This window comes from Watersipora subatra, chromosome 1 (assembly GCF_963576615.1).
Source record: "Watersipora subatra chromosome 1, tzWatSuba1.1, whole genome shotgun sequence".
In the NCBI taxonomy this organism is placed as follows: domain Eukaryota; kingdom Metazoa; phylum Bryozoa; class Gymnolaemata; order Cheilostomatida; family Watersiporidae; genus Watersipora; species Watersipora subatra.
In genome coordinates this window covers 14,760,360-14,780,493 of record NC_088708.1, presented here as the reverse complement: position 1 = coordinate 14,780,493, position 20,134 = coordinate 14,760,360, and the positions used below count along the sequence as shown (strand labels likewise).

Below are 20,134 nucleotides of genomic sequence, written 5' to 3'. Positions count from 1 at the left end.
AATCCTGTAAAATGCAATCTTTTTTCCCAACATTCAACCGTGGCTTCAGGCGGATAGATACAACTCTTATTGTTGTTAAGACAGGAATTTGTTTGTCATACGTGATCGACGGGATTGGGAGAATGCTGCGTTATTTTGAGACCTATGAGCTATCTAGCAGCAAATTTAGTACATGTATTTGCTGCTGTGCCATGTTGTTGCCTATATATATATTTAGCTGTATATGTATTCATATATATAGCACTGCTACAAAATGACAGGATAATGAATCAGTTGATAGATAAACTAATAGATGGTTAGGGATGTCAATAGATAGACTGTTTCATATTGTCATACCTTTTGACTTTTCACAAAGGCTAAATGTAAAGCTCAGTTGAGAAAGGCCTGATGATGAAATTGTCATGCAAGAAACTCTATTTTCATATCAAGATAAAGCATGTTGAAATGGAATATTGACTAGAATAAAAGCCATGTCTGACCAAAGACACTGATTGAGGCTGAAAAAATATTGTTTCAGGCAAGCTTTGAACTCGCAACACTTAGTTTCACTGCCAGGCATTCTATCACCTGTGCGAATCGACCGCCTTGCCATAATTTGGAATAACTGCGCAGTTAGTTATTACACGACATGCGAGTCTGCCATGTTATACTAGTAATAATAAATCTTTTAAAGCTTTACGAACCCATTACCTAAGCATGCATTTGCAGGCGTCAATTCTGTCATAGTAAGAGAATAGCTTGGTACAAAAGTATTAAAAGGTAACAAGTTTATACTAGGAGCTGTTTTGGTCAAAAGTCTAATTATTACTGTTACATATTTGTGTTTGACAGGCTGGATACATATCGTGTCGTGGGATTCCCCAGATGGTCATGACAGTTCTGGACACCCGAGTAGACTGCAATACTGTTGGTCGAGTATCAACTAGAGTCGCAGGCTATGCTGTAGGCCTGCAGAAAAAACAGGAGGGGAATCCAGCCCAACAGTGGAAGTTTACGAGTGATGGGGCTATTTACTCTGTGGTAATGTCTTCAAGTCAAGCATTCAAACTTGCTGTTTGTGTTTTATTTTATTGAAAGAAGTATATAACAGGGAAGAATAAAAAAAAAGAAGAAGGTGCAATGAGGACACACATGTGCAGTAACATAGCTAGTCATGGCTCTGGGTCCTGGTTAGCAGTTTGTTAATTAAATAGATAAGAAAAAAACACAAAGGCATATTACTTCTACTATTCAGATGTTCGATGTCTATGATCTAGTGTTCGCTCAGTAGTAGTGATGGATAGTAGGCTAGATCATAGCGATCCACTAAAAAGAACAAACAGCTATGATATATAGAGCCTTATAATGCCCCGAGTTTGCAATCCGAGTTGATAAACCGAGTTACATTTACAAACTCGAGTTTGTAAAAATAAGGTGCAATATATTGGTATTACGGTAGCATAACCGTAGATCTGGTTATATTAACCATGGTACACCGACAGGCACCCGTCAGCTAATAGAAACTAAACTATGTATGTATGTACTGTAAAACTAGAACTTATGGCAAATTAGAGTGTCTCGAATTTGCAACCAAAGTTGATAAACTGAGTTATATATACAAACTCGAGTTTGTATTTGTAACCCAGTTTATCAACTCGGGTTGCAAACTCGGGACACTCTAATCCGCCATAATGATACGTTGTACGTATTTATAGCTTTGCATTCATTTCGAAACGCATTAAGTTAGAGGATATGGATTCTCACTAAGTTCTCTGTTTAACATTAAATAGTTTCTGATTGTCAACTTTTTGTGCAGCTATACGAAGCTCAGCAATACTCGGTATGGCCTTTTGGTGTTTCCTTATTTTGTTGTATAATTATTGCTGTTTGCACTCAGTGTGCCTCTTTACCATTTCATTCCACACTATTCTTTGTCTGGCGTTTATTTTTATACTTCAACTTTCGCAGAACCACACTTTGCTATTTCATTGCATATGAACTTCCCTAGAAACCAGTTAAGCAAAGTTTAAAAACTGAATTGGTCACTTCTCAATGCAGATATATGTCATGTAACGGTGTTTTTATGAAAGATGCTAATTGGTCAGTTTGTTTGGTCACGTAGTCTCAATCGGAGTTGATCTTGACATTTCTTGGAGCTAAGCACAGTCAGATGGAGGAGGAAATGGTTGTAAATGAAGTTGAAGGGCTGCCTAGTGGCTTCATTCCTCACTTGGCTGTCTGTGAGAAACTCCCCAGCAAAGATGCCTCACTGCAGAGGTCTGAAACTATCTAGTGAATTACCAAATACACTAAAGCATTCACCCAAACTAACAGATGAATTCTGCTTTTATTTTGAGATTTAATAGAAATACAATCATGTTAATTTCTTTATGTAAGATGAACAATTTATTATATCCCTGACTCAAGCTAAACACTGATAGATGGTAAGGTTCTGATGATTACTTATCTCTTGCTTTTATAAGTTGATGTAAGTTTCAACTTAATAAATTTATGAGTTCACATTAAGTTATTTGTGATTAAAAATGGCCTACAAGCTCGATGATGAACATTGTAGACATACGTATATTATATGTAGATGTAGTTGACTTTGTTACACACGACTCTGACAGCCATTTGGAGGTATATGTCATTTAAAAAATTGTGCAAAAGTAATTAAAATGAAGATGGCGTAATATATAATTTTGTGCTATGCTGTTTTAAATAGTCCGCAATCTACGGCGTCTAATACTTTAGAGCCAGTTTATGCAATAGAAGTTAGAATACGCAGCCGGAGATTCTATAATATAAAGTATCTATCATAGAACTTGAATAGATGTCAGCAACTATATTATGACTAAGGTTTATTATTTTCAATACTTTGAAGGTTTGCCATGAAACAAGAAAGGTTTGATAACTTGGGTCAGTGGAAACTCAATGACCGCGAGGTTGTCACAAATCCTGAGTACAACAAGCTTGCTTATTCGTGGCCAGTAACATCTGACAACAGCTGGAACGAAGAATTTGATTGGCCGATGGAATTTTATTTCATCGCTAAATCTCCTCCTCTTAAGAAGTCCAAGAAAGAATCATCTGGCCGTAAGTTCTCATAGTCTCAGTAAGTCTTGTCTCTGCATATGATATGTAGTCATGGTAACATCGCAACTTCTGAGTGTTTCTACTTGCAGATACTCCACTAAGGCTAGTTGTAATGAAGAATGGAGAGACCGATTCCAGACATGGTTGTTATGTCGTTGGACCTGACTTAACTAACGTAAGAAAAGTTGTTTCAGGCTGTTGTAAATAATATAAATAATTATATTATGGATAAAAACATAATTTAATTGTTTGACTAATGCATCGTCATTTTAATTTTGTTGTATCCTTGGCTCACTCTTTTTGAGAGGTCATGGAAACAAGCTATACTTTGTTTTCTATATTCGTTAGATGGTTCGAGACTTAGGCAAGCAGACAGGTAAGAAGCCCGGCCATCAGCACCACCATGGGTCTCCTAGTCAGAAGCAGTCAGCTGTTAGCAAGCCTAATGGTTGGACTGCGGACCCTGATCAAGATGATTCTGTCAGCGATTTTCCCCTGCACTGTGATGACTTGACCTTCCGCGAACTTGAGTTCCGACTTGTGAGTGGATGGGAATAACTTTGCAGTAAATAGTAACATGTACTGGTTGTCTAGTGACATGTCTAGTAACAACCAGTAACATGTACTGGTTGTCTAGTAGAATGAAGGCAGGAGTACCGAGTCAGAGGTCTGACAATGTCGAGCTTGGTCAAGGCTAGTTTATGATCAAGTTTTTAACTTAAGCCGTTTCTGGTTTCTCTTGCTCTGGTCTATTTATCAAGCACTAACGCTGGCCTGATGAGATCTACTTTTTTTCTTGCACGAACATGACTTTTGCAGACTCAGCATTTGATATTTTTTAATCATGATTCTTTACTCTATCTAAATTCTAAAGAAACCTCAGAAGACCTTCATTATTCAGGACGGCCAATCAAATTGTGTAAAAGTCTCAGTCATACTTTAGCAATTATGATGAATAAAACTATGGCAGGAGGTCTGACATTTCATCAGCTGTGACAGATTTCTCAATTATCTATATCAACAGCAACACTGGCTATATATTCCAAATGCTTTACCAGTTATATATGTTTATATATATATCAACAGACATGCTAGCTATATATACTAACAGCCATACTAGCTATATATTTTAACAACTACGTTAGCTATATATTACAAAAGCTATACTAGCTATATATTCCAAGAGCTATACTATCCATATATTCTAAGAGCTATACCAGCTATATATTTTAACAACTACATTAGCTATACATTACAAAAGCTATACTAGCTATATATTTCAAGAGCTATACTATCCATATATTCCAAGATGTATACTAGCTATATATTTTAGCAGCTATACTAGCTATATGTTTCAACAGCCATAATACCTATACTACAATGAATCTTCAATTTCTAGTTCCTAGAAAGATGTACTGGAGCCCTCAATCTGCCGTTTGCAGCGAGACGACTATTTGATGCCCAAGGCAGAGAGCATCACACGCTAAAGGACCTCAACCGGAATGAGCTTGTCTATGCAACTTGTGGAGAGACCTGGATTGACCCGAAGATAAGCAAAGCTGAATCACAGCGAAGGCTCCTTCTTACTAACCTCTCTACAGACATTGCGCAAATTAGACAGTTCTGTGCACTTCGAGACACTGAAGGTGCTTTCACTCTAATAGATTATAAGGTGTTAGCAGTGCTCCAAAAAATAGTAAGCCAGGAATTCTCATTTTGAGACATTGAAAATTTTTGTTGATAATAAATTTACACATTACATCAAATACTAAGAGTTTGTCGTAGAATGTTCTATAAATCTTTTGAAATCAAATATTTATATTTTGCCATATTAATCTCATCATTAAGTTATTGCCTTTACCAGACATTTTAAAAATAAATTTAAATAAAATCGGATTCAAATGTTAAGTTTCAATCAAGACATCAGAGATAACCTTTGACTTTTTATAAATCAAAGACTTTTACTGTATGTACAGTATCTTTGCAGCAGCTACAAATTGTAAGTGGTTTTACTAATACAACACTTCATTATACTTTTGCAAAAAATAATTAAAATACTTATAGTTTTTGATTAATTGAAATGTCAAATGAGTGTCTGATCAAAAATTTTTAATTCATGATGCTTCTGGTAAATGCGACAAACAAATTTATTTTTGAATCCTTTCCCAAACACTCGCATTGTAATGTTCTCCGTTTTAAATGTGGCCAGGACAAAACATTTTCACATTACATCTAAAATTTTATAGTTAGTGAAGGAATCGGTAGTAAAGACCATTCTAATTTTTGATTTTAATGACTTTGAATTGGCTGCAGGATATGTGTGTGAAATAGAGGGAGCAGCTGTTCCAGGTGCGAAGCTCATTCTCAACCATTGTCCTGAGATGCAGGAAAAAATTGAAACTGAAGCAGCAGAGAAAGAAGCAATGGAGAGGGAGGCAGCGCATGCTATGATAGAGAGTGATCTTCTACAAGACAACACGTAGGTTTGCTATCATCAATGTTCCTGTAGCTGCTGTAGCAACTGTAGGGTGGATAAAAGAAGTGAATGTATGTAGGCGTGTAGGTATGTAGGTGTGTAGCTATGTAGGTGTGTAGGTGTGTAAGTATGTAGGTATGTAGGTGTGTAGGTGTGTAGGTATGTAGGTGTGTAGGTGTGTAGGTATGCAGGTATGTAGGTGTGTAGGTGTGTAGGTATGTAGGTGTGTAGGTGTTTAGGTATGTAGGTATGTAGGTGTGTAGGTATGTAGGTGTGTAGGTATGTAGGTGTGTAGGTATGTAGGTGTGTAGGTATGTAGGTGTGTAGGTGTGTAGGTATGCAGGTATGTAGGTGTGTAGGTATGTAGGTGTGTAGGTGTTTAGGTATGTAGGTATGTAGGTGTGTAGGTATGTAGGTGTGTAGGTATGTAGGTGTGTAGGTATGTAGGTGGGTAGGTATGTAGGTGTGTAGGTATGTAGGTGTGTAGGTGTGTAGGTATGTAGGTGTGTAAGTATGTAAGTATGTAGGTATGTAGGTGTGTAGGTGTGTAGGTATGTAGGTGTGTAGGTATGTAGGTGTGTAGGTGTGTAGGTATGTAGGTGTGTAGGTATGTAGGTGTGTAAGTGTGTAGGTGTGTAGGTGTAGCTGTTGGAAAAGGAGTTAAAGCTCAGAGAAATGTTGGAGTTTTTAAAACGAGTTTGAAGAGTTTTTCCGGTCTAAGAAAAACTTGAATTTTCACAACAAATTATATTGTTCTAGAACTGCCCATGAGAGATCTCACCAGAGGATGGATGAAAAGGGAGATAAACTAAAGTGGCCGTGGGAAAGGCTGGCTAATGATGAGCTTTCAGACATACAAGAGTCGCCAAGGAGGGACTCTTCACCGCAAAGGTTAGCAAGTATTCCACTTTGATGATTACTAGCAGTTGCTGAGGGCTAACATATACAATTGCGATATGATTAAAAACAAACACTGTGTTCTTTATTTTATTGTTTATTTATCATTGCGTTTGCTAAATGAAATCTTCTATGATAATTACAAGGTTTAAATTAGTCATGTCATTCTCTCTAATCATATGCGAAGCAGGTCAAGGTCTGGTGCGAAGCTTCTGAGAAATGTGCAGAAGTTCAAGTATGATGACGGGTACATCCACTGCCAGGCAGACCAGAGTCTGGTACTCGCTCTCACCTCCAATGCCGAGGGTCAACAACTAGAAGTGACCTTGGCAAAAAGGAAGGCTGATGACCTCTCTCAGCTGTGGATAGTCAAGCCTAATGGGTCAGTATTTCTGGTAGTTTAAGTAGCATTTGGTGACTACTTCATTGTCTGTCTGATGCTTTAAAATGAGTGTAACTGAAATTTAAAGATCATTCGATGAGAAACGGAAAATATGTAAAACCTGGTTTACATTAATGGCTGTTCACAAGCAAAACTGACAGTGATCTGTCGGAATATGTATGTGAACATTGACATTAAAGATGCAAACAGAAATGGTTGACTCGGTCAAACTCTTCTGCCCCCATTTGTTCGGAGTAAACCGCGTCAGTCTGTAGGCGGAGTTAAAAGTTGCCCAATATTGCTCATCACAGTGTGGAGGTGAAGTTAAAAATGTCCAATGGGAACAGTGACAGTGTGTAGGCGGAGTTACAAAATTTCCAATGTGAACTGTGACAGTATAGCGGCGGAGTTACCAAGTGTCCAATGTGAACAGTGACAGTGTGTAGGAGGAGTCACCAAGTGTCCAATGTGAACAGTGACAGTGTGTAGGCAGAGTTACCAAGTGTCCAATGTGAACTGTGACAGTATGTAGGCGGAGTTACAAAGTGTCCAGTGTAAACGAGGCTGCATAAGGGCGAACTAGGACTTGCTGGTTTGGCTTAAGCAGCTTGTTTGCTATGCTAATGTAACTGTAGCTGCCCTGCTTTCACAGGTACATACACACTCGCTCCCAACGAGACATGGTCCTAACGGCAGCAATGCCAACCAATAGTCGGCGTGATGAAGAAGGCTTGACACTGAACTATGTTGGCTGTCAAGTTATGGTTCAGAAGAAAAAGTCATCTCAATTTGGTTCGGCTAATCAAAAGTGGAACATGGATTCAGAGAGTGGATATGTGTTTGCATTTCATACCAACCATCTTGATGTGGGTATGTTGTCAGCCTGCTGATATGGGTAGCATAACTACTGTGAGTCAGTACTGTGAGTCAGTGCTGTGACTCAGTACTATGACTCAGTACTGTGAGTCATCGCTGTGACTCAGTACTATGACGCAGTACTGTGTGTCAGTATGTGCAGGAGATAAATGGTGCTCTTGGATTTGTGTAGAGGGACGCAATTTGGTACAGATGAGGCATTCAAATTTCAACCCTCTGAGTTTTATGAAATAACAATAGTTTCTGTCTTGGTTGGGGAACACGACGACTGAAATGGGTCTGTTGACAGTGAACAACCTCATGCATAGAGTACATCATCTAAAGCCTCAGTCTAAATCCTTATAAGTATTTTAATGTTGTATCCTACCGTAACAAACACATTTGGTATATGCTTAAAATGTTTTATTGGGTTAAATTGCGCGTCATCAATAGAGTTATTACTACAGTGATCACATATCACTGAATGCAAGGTGTAGAGGATAACTCCAAGTTTATGGACACGCATAGGATTAAACAAAAACTTACTATGAAAAACATTTGTCCAAAAAGGACAGAAATTTTTCACTTTTTGTTAGATTGTGTTGCCATGTGTATTGATATGCGTATGTTTATTGATAAACAAATGCTTAATCGGGTATCCCATTCCACTATAGATATTTTTTAATATTTTGTCATGCCTACCTTTCTATGATACAAAATCTGAAAGCATCCAAAGAATGAAAAATATCATGATTTTGATTGGCATTGTGGAAAAATCAATGAGTCGGTCGATGACTAAGTTATTGGGTTACTGAATGGACAAGTTTGTGAGAAGCTGTGTGGGTAAATCCATAGATGACTGAGTGTGAAGGCAGTACATAATAGAGTAAGTAAGTTAGTAGGTGACAGAGTAGGTAAATCAGTTAGTAACAGAGTGGGTAAGTCAGTATGTCACAGAATGGGTAAGTCAGTATGTGACAGAGTGGGTAAGTCAGTAAGTGACAGAGTGGGTAAGTCGGTAGGTGACAGAATGGGTAAATCGGTAGGTCATAAAGTAGGTGAGTCGGTGGGTGAGGTAGTGGGTAGGTCAGTAAGTGACAGAGTGGGTAGATCAGTAAGTGACAGAGTGGGTAATTTGGTAGGTGATAAAGTGGGTAAGCCATTGGAAGGCTGAATGAGAAAGACTGATTGTACTTACTATTAAATATTTAAGTAACTAGGTGTAATCATAAAACCCAAAATGTTTTGTTGTAGAGGTCTCTGCTGCTAACAAAGCCAATGTCTGCACTTATGCCGTTACAAAAGAAGAATTAGATCAGCCCGTAAGTAGCCAGTCATGACTTGCTGTTCATTATTACTGATATACTGTAATCTACTACACTGAGCCTGTTGACGACATTTTTATACCATAGCTTGGAGAACATATAACTTTTAGCTGAAATTCTTCCCTGACTTATCGGGATTGTTCTAGCAGAAACACCCATCTTAAACAGTTCGCAAAGACTGGCTATTCTCAATATAAAAAGACACTGTATGTCAAGGATAAGGCATTCGAATTACATTATTTAGTTTTTATTGATGATTTTTTCTCCATCCTTGCATGACCTTAAATGATTGGCTCGTTTCAGGGCTACGTCGTAAGTCTTTCTAGCAAGCACACTATAAAGCAAGCAGAAGTAGTCGTGTGCACATCTTGTGCTCGGGCTATGAGAGGAAAGTTCAAGCTAACAAGAATTCCAGAGAGTTATGATTTTTCCTGTGCCGTGGGAAACGGTAAGTCACAGGGTTGTTGTGTTCAGCACTTTTAGTCATTCTTGATCGCGTTTTAACTCAATTAAGTTTTGTCGATTTTAATCTTAAAACATCCTGGCAGTCAAATCACCTCAAACAAAAACAATCACGAATGATAGAAAAATTTCAATACTTTATGATGAAATCTTCTACAATTTTAAGTGAGTTCATCTTTAAGGAAAAATAAGCCATTTGAACTTGTGATTATAGAATCAATATGTTAGAAGTAAGTGTGGCACATAAAACTGACTGTCTTTTGTCCACCTACAAACTGTATTCTTGATGCTTCTCTAATATTTATAGCCAAGCACAAAGCTCTGAAGCAGATTGGAAGTTTCCAGTGTTTGAATGGAAAGGTCGACTTGTCCACTTTCGAGGCTATAAATACTTTGGATGAGTGGGAGACAAAGTATAACAAGTAGGTTGTTCATTGAAAACACCTACATATGTTTAGATTCTTAGGCTACCGATATGCATATGTAAGCTGTATTACTGACACTTACATGTACATAAAGATGTAAGTCGCCGACATGAACAGTCGGCGTATTTCTCTTATAACCTGTTGTAGAATGTGTGTCATTGTCTCCCCACACATCTACATATATGCACTGTATATCTCAAGTCATGATATATAAACAGGCTGTGCTTGCAATTCACAGTTCGTGTTGGGTATCTCTACTCTAGTCACAGAGTAGAGATACCCAACACCAACTGTGAATTGCGAGCACAGCCTGTTTATATATCATGACTTGAGATATACAGTGCTTATGTGTAGATGTGTGGGGAGACAATGACACACATTCTATTACAAGTTATGAGAGAAATATACAAATGTAGCATACGTTTTGTTACAGGCTATATGAGGAATATAGTGTGTGTTCTATTGCTAAAGAAATATCAGCAAGCAACACACCCCAGTCAGTGAAGATCTATGCGTATAAGAATGGGGAGCACAGGCAGAAGGAGGGTCAGCTTATTGTTGGCTCAAGCATCATAGGGGTAAGCAACTCTCACTTGATGAATATAAAAGTTGAAGTTGTTTCCCCTCAGTAACATTGGCATACTATCTCTGGTTACTAGTTAAAGACACTGCCAAACATCAAATTACTAGGAAACAAACAAACATTTACCAAAATCATGCATGGCAACTATCATTGAACTATAGCAAATGTGTACAACACAAAGAGAAATCAGGCGACATGTTTAATTAAGTGTTTGCGACATATACTTTGTTTACAAATACAAATGCTTCAATGCAGAATATTGAAGCCTGGCCTGTTTGATTTAATGTTGCATTGATAGGAGTCACTCCTATCAGGAGTGTTATCTGTTTCTAAAGAGCTCATTGTTAAGCAAGCCTATATAAAATTATGGAGGCGCAAAATTATAGAGCTGTTGAAAGTTTTGCTTGTATATTTTCATATACAAGTATATAGTCATGCGTTTAGACCATTTGCTTTACTATGAAAGTAAGGAATTAATAGGAAATGACTTTTGTATAGCTGCTCGACCAGTGCACATACAGGCTCGGTATGACAAGCGCTGCTCGCAGACTTTATACAAGGGATGGTACAATCATTGTGGATGTAGAGGACCTCATAGCTTGGGCTAGCGAACATTACACCGCCAACATCCAGAAGAAAAAACGTAGAGCATCAGCTGACATTGGCGGAACAGCTCCAGAAAGCAGTTTGCAGTCCGAGTCAACTACAGACCTAGTTCAATTCCGTAAGTATTCGTGGAGCCTTTTGTGATCTCGATAGTTTTTAAGCTCCTAGTTTGCCTCAACGACAAGAACAGTATTTGAGCTCCTACTTTATTTTTATGACAAGAACAATACTTAAACAAAGACGCGCCTTCTATGGCAGCTGTTTACATGGATTTTTGTTCTTTTTTGCAGGTAGATTCTTTAAATAGTAAGCTAGCTATGAGAAACTTGCATTGAGTTTAAAATTCTAGATATTCCCTCATTTACTGACTATAATAGTAACGTGTAAGGTTTTAAAGAATGGCATGCATTGCGCTACCATTATTCTGCTAGGTTCTAGTCTATTTTTGATATATGAAAATAAGTGCTGCTCCTATAGCCCACATAGTCAGCCTGCATAACATAACAACCTCATATGTACCCTGCTTAGAATAATCTTCGTATGCCAAAATGTACGACCCTCAACATTGAATTTTCTGAAATTAGTTGGTTAGCTGAAGATTGAAAATGCTGTGCACTTACAGTTAACCCTGCTCTTGAAACTTATTCATTTCAATTGCCTTTGACGAATAAATTTTAGTAAGACAAGACTTAGTAATTAGGAATTTGCTTCTCTTGTTTTTAACTGCACAACTCTCATGTGACACTGAAGGGAATAGACTTGACAGCTCTTGGCTCAACGGGACATGAAATGAGGGCTGACACACTACCGCTTTATAAATGTGTTGTGTTTCTGCGAACACAGGAACAGGAAGCATTTACATGTATCTATGCATGATTTGTTGGCAACTTTGGAGGGCAGTCTCCTGAGAATCAAACTGAGACCCGCAATTCCTCTGTGTACATCGAATCATATTTTGTGACTATTCATGGCTTTTAGCTAGGAAAGGCGCTTTTAAAAGTTGCTGCGGGCGTAGCCAAAGCTCTTTTTTCACTCTCGGGATGCTGTTACGCTACAGGCTGTAAAATTGACAGAAATATGTACCCAATTTTGGAAGCTATTTGAGAACGCTTTGCTCTAATGCGCATCAGCATTGATGGCCAGATAAGTTCAGTCGTGCAGCTGAGAATTATGCATATTACTGTACAATAGACATGTAAAAGGCAATACATGTTGTTATCCTTAAAGGACAGCTGCAAAAAGCTGGGAGCTGTCCGTGAAGGACAGCTCCCGGGCTCTGCACCTCTACTAGCCGCGCTATTGTGCACGTGGGCCCTCATCATTAAATATAGATTGATTTTTCTATTATGTTTTTTTTATTCTTTGATGAAAATACAAACAAACAAACAAAAAATGTTCATTAAAAAATGTTTTAGAGACTATCAGCGTAGAAACGGCTGCTGAAGGAGACAGCTACCAGGCAGTAAATGAAGAGCCCTTCTCAGTAGAATTTGCACTACTAGAAGTAACAACCGGTTGTAACAACCACATCGCTCTCGTACACAACAGTGGAACTGAGGCTGAAATTCTCTATGAGATAATTATTGGCAGGACATCGGAGTCAGCCATAATAATTCATCCGTCCCAGAGTACCACTCGAGACAATGATGAAGTTAGTTTTTTATGCTGTGTGGTATTTTTCACTGCGCTGATTTGCATGATGATCTAATCTAGCTCAATACAACAAGTGTTTTTTATGTTTAATGGTAGCCTTTGGTTCATGTTTTAGGATATGAATGTGAATAAATATCCACCAGTTGAATACTCTGGAGAGCCTGTTGAAAAATACTGGCTCAGCTGGTCCGAGTCAACGGTCAAGGTCGGTCACGGAGAGGTAAAAGGAGAGCAGGAGTTTATGTCAGCCACAGACGCGGAGAACAGGTCTGTCAACTCCATAGTCGTTGCATCACAAGGAGCCGATACCGTCTGGACATTTAAAATACCCGGTATGTTCATTTGTATGCAAATAAATATATTAGCATAACGCATATCATGCATTCTTTTTGCCTGCCACTCGCGGCAATGATTCCTATTATATGCTTAGCTCTTTTTGTCCCTGTCTTCAAATCAATAAGTATTTTATAAACCTATATCAATAAAGTTTGTATGTCTGTTAATACGCGTAACGCATAGCGTAACGCTATGCGTTACGCTATGCGTTTCAACATTTTTTGGCTGATTTCATCCGAGCTTCCCATACATATGTTCCGTGCCTTCCGTCAGGTCGCTAAAATATTTGGTTTTAAAACTCTGACTAATTCCTGTGAACCAGCCACTCGAACACCCACCTGCTAGCAGGGATCGCTAAACATATTATGGAAATGTTTACTTTTCCATATCCATTTCCATAAACATAAATATTTCCATAATTTTATGGAAATGGATATGGAAATTTTATTTTAGAAATATGGAAATGTTATGGAAATGGAAATAATATGGAAATGCATTATGGAAATGTTATGGAAATGGAAAAAATATGGAAATGAATTATGGAAATGTTATGGAAATGGAAATAATATGGAAATAGATTATGGAAATGTTATGGAAATGGAAAAAACTATGGAAATGAATTATGGAAATGTTATGAAAATGGAAATAATATGGAAATAAATTATGGAAATGTTATGGAAATGGAAAAAAATATGGAAATGAATTATGGAAATGGAAATAATATGGAAATGAATTATGGAAATATTATGGAAATGGAAATAATATGGAAATAAATTATGGAAAGGGTATGGAAATGGAAATAATATGGAAATTATGGAAATGAATTATGGAAATTTTATGGAAATGGAAATAATATAGAATTGAATTATGGAAATTGTAACATACACGTAATCCAAGATATAAACAGAGGGGAGTTATATTGTATAGACTAGGCTACATGAATAGACAATGGTAATACACAAACAGCTAACATCAGTGGTATTACAGAAACTATTAAAGGGGTCTGGAAGAAACTAACTCAAATTGTCTCTTGCTCGGCTACATGTATAGACAATGGTAACACACAAACCCAGCTAACATCCGTGGTATTACAGAAACTATTAAAGTGGTCTGGAAGAAATTAACTCAAATTGTCTCTGGACTTGGCTACATGTATGGACAATGGTAACACACAAACCCAGCTAACATCAGTGATATTACAGAAACTATTAAGGGAGTATGAAAGAAACTCTCAAAACATCTCAAATCGTCTCTGGCTTAGTTATAGGCAATGGTAGCATACAGTTTTGATGTTGCCTGGACCCTAAATAAAGTATATTAGCAAGCAAATATCATATTCATATTATGTATAAATTAATCACATATTCGGGAAGAGTTGACGATTGCACACACACACACACGCTCATTTGACATGCAAGCGCGCACACATACGTACACACCAGGGATCGCTAAACATATTATGGAAATGTTTACTTTTCCATTTCCATAAACATAAATATTTCCATAATTTTTATTGAAATGGATATGGAAATTTTATTTTAGAAATATGGAAATGTTATGGAAATGGAAAAAATATAGAAATGAATTATGGAAATGTTATGGAAATGGAAAAAATATGGAAATGAATTATGGAAATGTTATGGAAATGGAAATAATATGGAAAGGAATTATGGAAATATTATGGAAATGGAAATAATATGGAAATAAATTATGGTAATGTTATGGAAATGGAAATAATATGGAAATGAATTATGGAAATGTTATAGAAATGGAAATAATATGGATATAAATTATGGAAATGTTATGGAAATGGAAATAATATGGAAATAAATTATGGAAATGTTATGGAAATGGAAATCATATGGAAATGAATTATGGAAATGTTATGGAAATGGAAATAATATGGAAATAGATTATGGAAATGTTATGGAAATGGAAATAATATGAAAATGAATTATGGAAATGTTATGGAAATGGAAATTGTGACAAACACGTAATCCCTGCCTGCTAGCATTCTGTTTGAAAATGAAAGAAGTCCTGGGCTTTGCCAGGTTTACTGTTGGTTGAGTTTATATTGTATTTGCAGGTTTTAACAAACTCGGATAGAAAGGGTAGAGCAAAGCAAAAGGTCGCTCCAACGCTGCGCTCATTGTCTTTTATTTATTATTGTCTTTTCATTGTCTAGTTATTGTTAGGAAATGACCTCATTTGGAACTGCTTTAATTGAATTACTGAATAATCACTGAATAAGTGAAATGTTGGTGTTAAACTTATTTCAACCAGAGGTATTGTTAACTTTAATAACTTTCATTAAGTGAGGAAAAGTGGACAAAATGGCTGAATGAGAGAAAAACTAGTAGCCTGGTGAGCCTCATCCTTCATTAGCGGACAGACTTGTTTTTGTCTGGTCAAACCGTGTGAGCAGTCATTTATTAGATAGTGTACTTTTAATTATTAATATTTTTACATCACGACTTGAAGATTTTATCAACCAAAGTTCAAGAAATTTTGGCGGAGCAAATTATTTTTTATGCCAATTAACCTTTTTAACAACCTTGTTAGGGCTCAAAATATTTGGTCTCATTCGAGTCCAAGACTCTGATAGGCTATTGGTCAGTGAGAAATTTCGACATTACAAGATAATGCCTATAGGGTTGCACGCTTGGCTAACAAAGTTGTATAATCTGGCAATTATATACTCTGCTATTGGTTAAATATATTTCCTTGTTATTACACAAACAAGACCCTGAGAAAAACGTCTCCAGTTTACATCTTGTGATAAAAATCAGCTTTCATGTTGGATGACTCATTCAAGTTCTCAAGGTCGCAATGAGAACCATGTCTTTTGCTCTTCAAGCCCTTTATATAATAAACAAAAATTTTTGTTTTACGATTTTGATCTATGCAAATGAGTTGCTCATGAAATTAGATGAGTGATGAACATCAAGAAAAAAAAAGTTTTATGCTGTGTTCAAAAACACACATAAAACATTTGAAACATTTATAACATTTAACTTTGTGTTAAAACGAACTACAGTTTCTTTTACTTTTAAAAGCTATGTAACAAAACTTCACTTACTACATTATCTTTTACAGGTAAAAAACTGTAGCTTAGTTTAACACAAAGTTGAATATTACGTAAAAGTTATAAAATTTATCTAGTATAACTTTTACAATAAAAAAGTCATACACACATGTATATACATACATACCTACCACTCTTTAATTATCTCCTAAACTATCCTGTTCTTGGAGGTTGTCATAATTGCGTTGTTTTTTTCTGATTATGAGTTGGATAAAACCAGCAAGTAGTAACAATTCATATAGCGGACAACTCTAAGTCTATAACATTGTCAATTATTTTTCTATATAACAGGATTTATATAAAACTTTTGTAAAAGACAACATTATTAAGGAATTTTTAACAAAATTCTCATTTGTCATAATCCTATTGTCCACAAAGAGAGGTATTCCTACCCACCCAACTCATAACAAAAGAGCTGTCTTTTAGTCACCAAACTCAACTACTTTTGTCTTTAAAGTCAATTACTTTTTTTGCATGTCTGACTTGGTGACGCACAATAATACCAATGTTTTTTCTTAATGTATGTTACGGTACGTTATTGATTTCCTCAAGTTTATTTTAAAGATTTTGAGAAGCAAAAAATATCGTCCTCTGTCAACCTTGAGAACTTGGATGAGTCATCTAACAGCAAAGCAGATTTTTATCACCAGGTTTAAGCTAGAGAAATCTCTCACCTGGTCTTGTTTATGTAATAACACGGAAATATATTTAACCAATAGCAGAGTATATAATTGCCTGATTATACAACTCTGTTGGCCAAGCGTGCAACCCTACAGGCATATCGTGCGCTGCCAAAATTCTCACTGACCAATATAGCCTATCAGAGTGTCTCTGACTCGAACTCTGCCAAATATTTTGAAAATTTAGTCTGACTGGGTTATTAAAAGGTTAACTGGCATAAATTCAAAACGATTTTGACTATGTGCGAAGGTCACCTTTTTTTTAGCAATTCTAGATGCCACGCTACTTATGGTGAATTAAAACTGTTACTCTTCCACTGCTGATGTAATAACATGACTTTGTATTGCAGTTAATTACACAGGCTCAGTGCCTAACAGCCAAGGAACTGGTCCGACGGAGATTAACAAGCTCATGACCAAGGTCGAACTGAACGACGATAATGACGAGGACACAGGAAGCAAAATAGACGATTTATCGGAGCACACAGCAGGTCAGTCAGCTCTCCGTCAGATCACAACCGATGGAGCAAATACAGTGTTTTGTTCTGGTTTACTCAGTAGACCACAATTATCAGGTAGCCTGCTGAAGGTATTGAGGGAGGTTGGAGAAAGGTATCTAACCAACTGTCTCAAGGATTCACAAGCTCTACAGAGCTGTCACGACTGACAACCAAACTACGTACTTTTGCTGTCCCAGAAGTAGGGTGATGATATATTTGTTCCACACCTGTTAGCTCAAGTCACGGATCCGATCTCTGTTGCCTGTTTATGCATTAATCAAATATTCACGTAAGACACCCCAAGGCAATAACTTGACTCCGCTCTGTCAATTAGCATTATGGTCACATCCATCTAATAGGTAAAATCGAACATGATTTTCTTATATTTCTTGATGACGTTATGATATCATTGCAATTATGTGCTGAAAGCCAGACAAAAGAAGGGTGAACGTACAGGCTGCTTAGAATAAAGTGAATCGGTGTGAACATTATGCCGTTACAGGCGCAAAAACAAGAATGAGTTGATAAAGGACAATGACGTAGAACAACTCCTACCTGCCGTGGTGTCGGAGCGTCATTATCATAGTCGCATGGCTCTCTGGAGCAGTTGAACCTACTACTTGTGGCTTATCATTGGCACGTGCAGTCGCTAAGCATGTCCTTACGCGATGCTATATCGAAAGAGAAGGGTGTCATGCGCGACCTTAGCTTTAAGATCAATAGATGGTTGACTTTTATTAATCTCTTGTCACCTCAACTGGCTGAGTTCTTTAATTAGACACGAAGCATGCCATAGCAATATTACAATAGTGAGAAAACTCAGCATTTTAGATTAAATTCGTAAGGTTAGAAAGGAGACTGTGTTATAGCATCATACATGGAATAGCAGAAAATATTGGAAAAACTTTATCTATTCTATATTATTATTATTATCTATTCTATGTTATTATACCTCGTATCGTTGCTTCTTCATTTTAATCATACATTATTTTAGTATTTTATAATTTTTACAGGTGATATTATTTTTATTACGCGTGTTCCCTGCTATGATTACATCATTCAGGTGCAAATCATGTCATCATATTCTCAAGGGATGCTACAAACTTTGATAAAACTGTTTCTGTGATGAAGCAGCCGCTAAATTTAAGAATGTTTTGTGATTAAAAGGAAATACGTACATATTTATGTTGGTAAAACAGAGTACGTGCATCAAAAGGATCTGCTACCAGATGGCATTTTTAAATTGAAAGAAGTTATACAACAATGGATGCAACGATGAGTTATTTATGAAGCTAAATAACAAGGAACTAATGAGGAGAATTGTTTAGCTAAATATAGTGTAGCTTTTCAGAAATGTGATCATTAAAAATCTTTTTTACGATTATTTTGACCAAGTACGAATTATGTATCTTCTGTCAACCGCATTACCTCTGCAGTCTTTCTATGATATGTCCTAATCTTGGAATCGTTGACTAGTTATTTTATCGAACTCCGTAGCCTGTGGACTCGCGGTAGTCATTACCGTAGTTAATTTGTACTGAGAAACCGCATTGCAAGTATATAATTAAGAAAGATGGAAACTTTTTGTGTAGCGTATGACAAAACCATATAATTATGAGCTAAAGACTAGAGTGATGCCAAACTGGTGCTCAGTTGAAATTTAACCTACTTCAACTAGCACTAAATAAATGTAAATAAATAAAGAAATTAAGGGATAATAATAATAATAGTCTGCTGCTATTTTTATAGTATTAAGTTTGTTACTAAGTTTATCAATAATTTAGTAGGCAGCATATAATAGGCATGCTTATCAAAATTAATCTCAAATACTCATTGTTATTAGTAATGTTTTTTGTGATAATGTTTTGACGTTTTCCACCTATTTTTTTTGTTTGGTAATAATTTAATAAGTTGTTCATAGTTTTATGCTTTATAACGGTTAGTTTGGTTTCATGCGGTGGAATAAATTAGCGAAACGGAACCCATGAGTTAGAATAGGAAGCTATACTTTTGCCAGAGCTGTGAGACCTTTAGCTTTCCTATAAATTACCACACATCTTTTATAAAATTGAATATTTGAGATGAATTTGTTCAGCAAGCTTGCCAACAGCATCTTCACCTTTCACTCTCTTCCTGTTACAACAAGGTCTCATCGTATGAAGTTTTACTTTGATACAGATATGAAAATGCATGGGCAGAATCCTGTCTATTTTATTGTTCCTTAAAGTTAAGAGAGAGTTGGATTTTCTCCACTCCATTATTTTTGCATCAAGTGTTCAGCCCCAAATAGACATTCCTATGGTACTGTAAATCTTAACTGCACCTCTCCGATCACAAACAAATAAGTATTGAGGCATATTAATTTTTTACTTGATAAGCTGGCTTGTATATATCAGTCTCTAAGAGGTGCTCTTTTTGCAGTACTATATAGTAATGGATTTTATCATAAGGAACTGAACCCTTCCAATGATAGACAATCACATGACGGATTACGCACGAGGATAGAGTAATTATTTTTCAGTGAGATTCTAATAGATAAGCCCATTTACATGTACGTAAAATCCTTCATGGCACCAAAACCTTTAAAATTGTCTGCTCATGCTAATGAATAGTGTTTCGGTTAAAATCAAAGATTAGTTTGGTTTTTTGCGGTGGAATAAATCAGCTAAAAGGAACCCATGAGCTGGAATAGGAAGCTATACTTTTGCTAGAGTTGTGAAATCTATAGCTTTACTGTACATTTTTTAATCTCTGTATGTTTTTCATATAATTACCAGTAGATATTTCATATTTT

The 20,134-nt window shown here is 36.5% G+C and overlaps 1 protein-coding gene across 1 annotated transcript in view; it reads left to right on the top strand.

Annotated features, from left to right (window-relative positions):
• The window catches only part of LOC137385876 (doublecortin domain-containing protein 1-like), a 31,764-nt gene that overhangs the window by 8,642 nt on the left and 2,988 nt on the right, over window positions 1-20,134 (top strand). Inside the window, exons 10-27 of the mRNA XM_068072457.1 lie at window positions 832-1,020; window positions 2,102-2,256; window positions 2,864-3,075; window positions 3,165-3,250; window positions 3,424-3,615; window positions 4,475-4,721; window positions 5,389-5,554; window positions 6,311-6,442; window positions 6,639-6,830; window positions 7,483-7,700; window positions 8,940-9,007; window positions 9,314-9,458; window positions 9,780-9,894; window positions 10,331-10,475; window positions 10,979-11,204; window positions 12,502-12,737; window positions 12,855-13,071; window positions 17,191-17,331. Of these exons, the coding sequence (XP_067928558.1) occupies window positions 832-1,020; window positions 2,102-2,256; window positions 2,864-3,075; window positions 3,165-3,250; window positions 3,424-3,615; window positions 4,475-4,721; window positions 5,389-5,554; window positions 6,311-6,442; window positions 6,639-6,830; window positions 7,483-7,700; window positions 8,940-9,007; window positions 9,314-9,458; window positions 9,780-9,894; window positions 10,331-10,475; window positions 10,979-11,204; window positions 12,502-12,737; window positions 12,855-13,071; window positions 17,191-17,331 (3,082 nt within the window). The remainder of the gene's footprint in view (window positions 1-831; window positions 1,021-2,101; window positions 2,257-2,863; window positions 3,076-3,164; window positions 3,251-3,423; window positions 3,616-4,474; window positions 4,722-5,388; window positions 5,555-6,310; window positions 6,443-6,638; window positions 6,831-7,482; window positions 7,701-8,939; window positions 9,008-9,313; window positions 9,459-9,779; window positions 9,895-10,330; window positions 10,476-10,978; window positions 11,205-12,501; window positions 12,738-12,854; window positions 13,072-17,190; window positions 17,332-20,134) is intronic.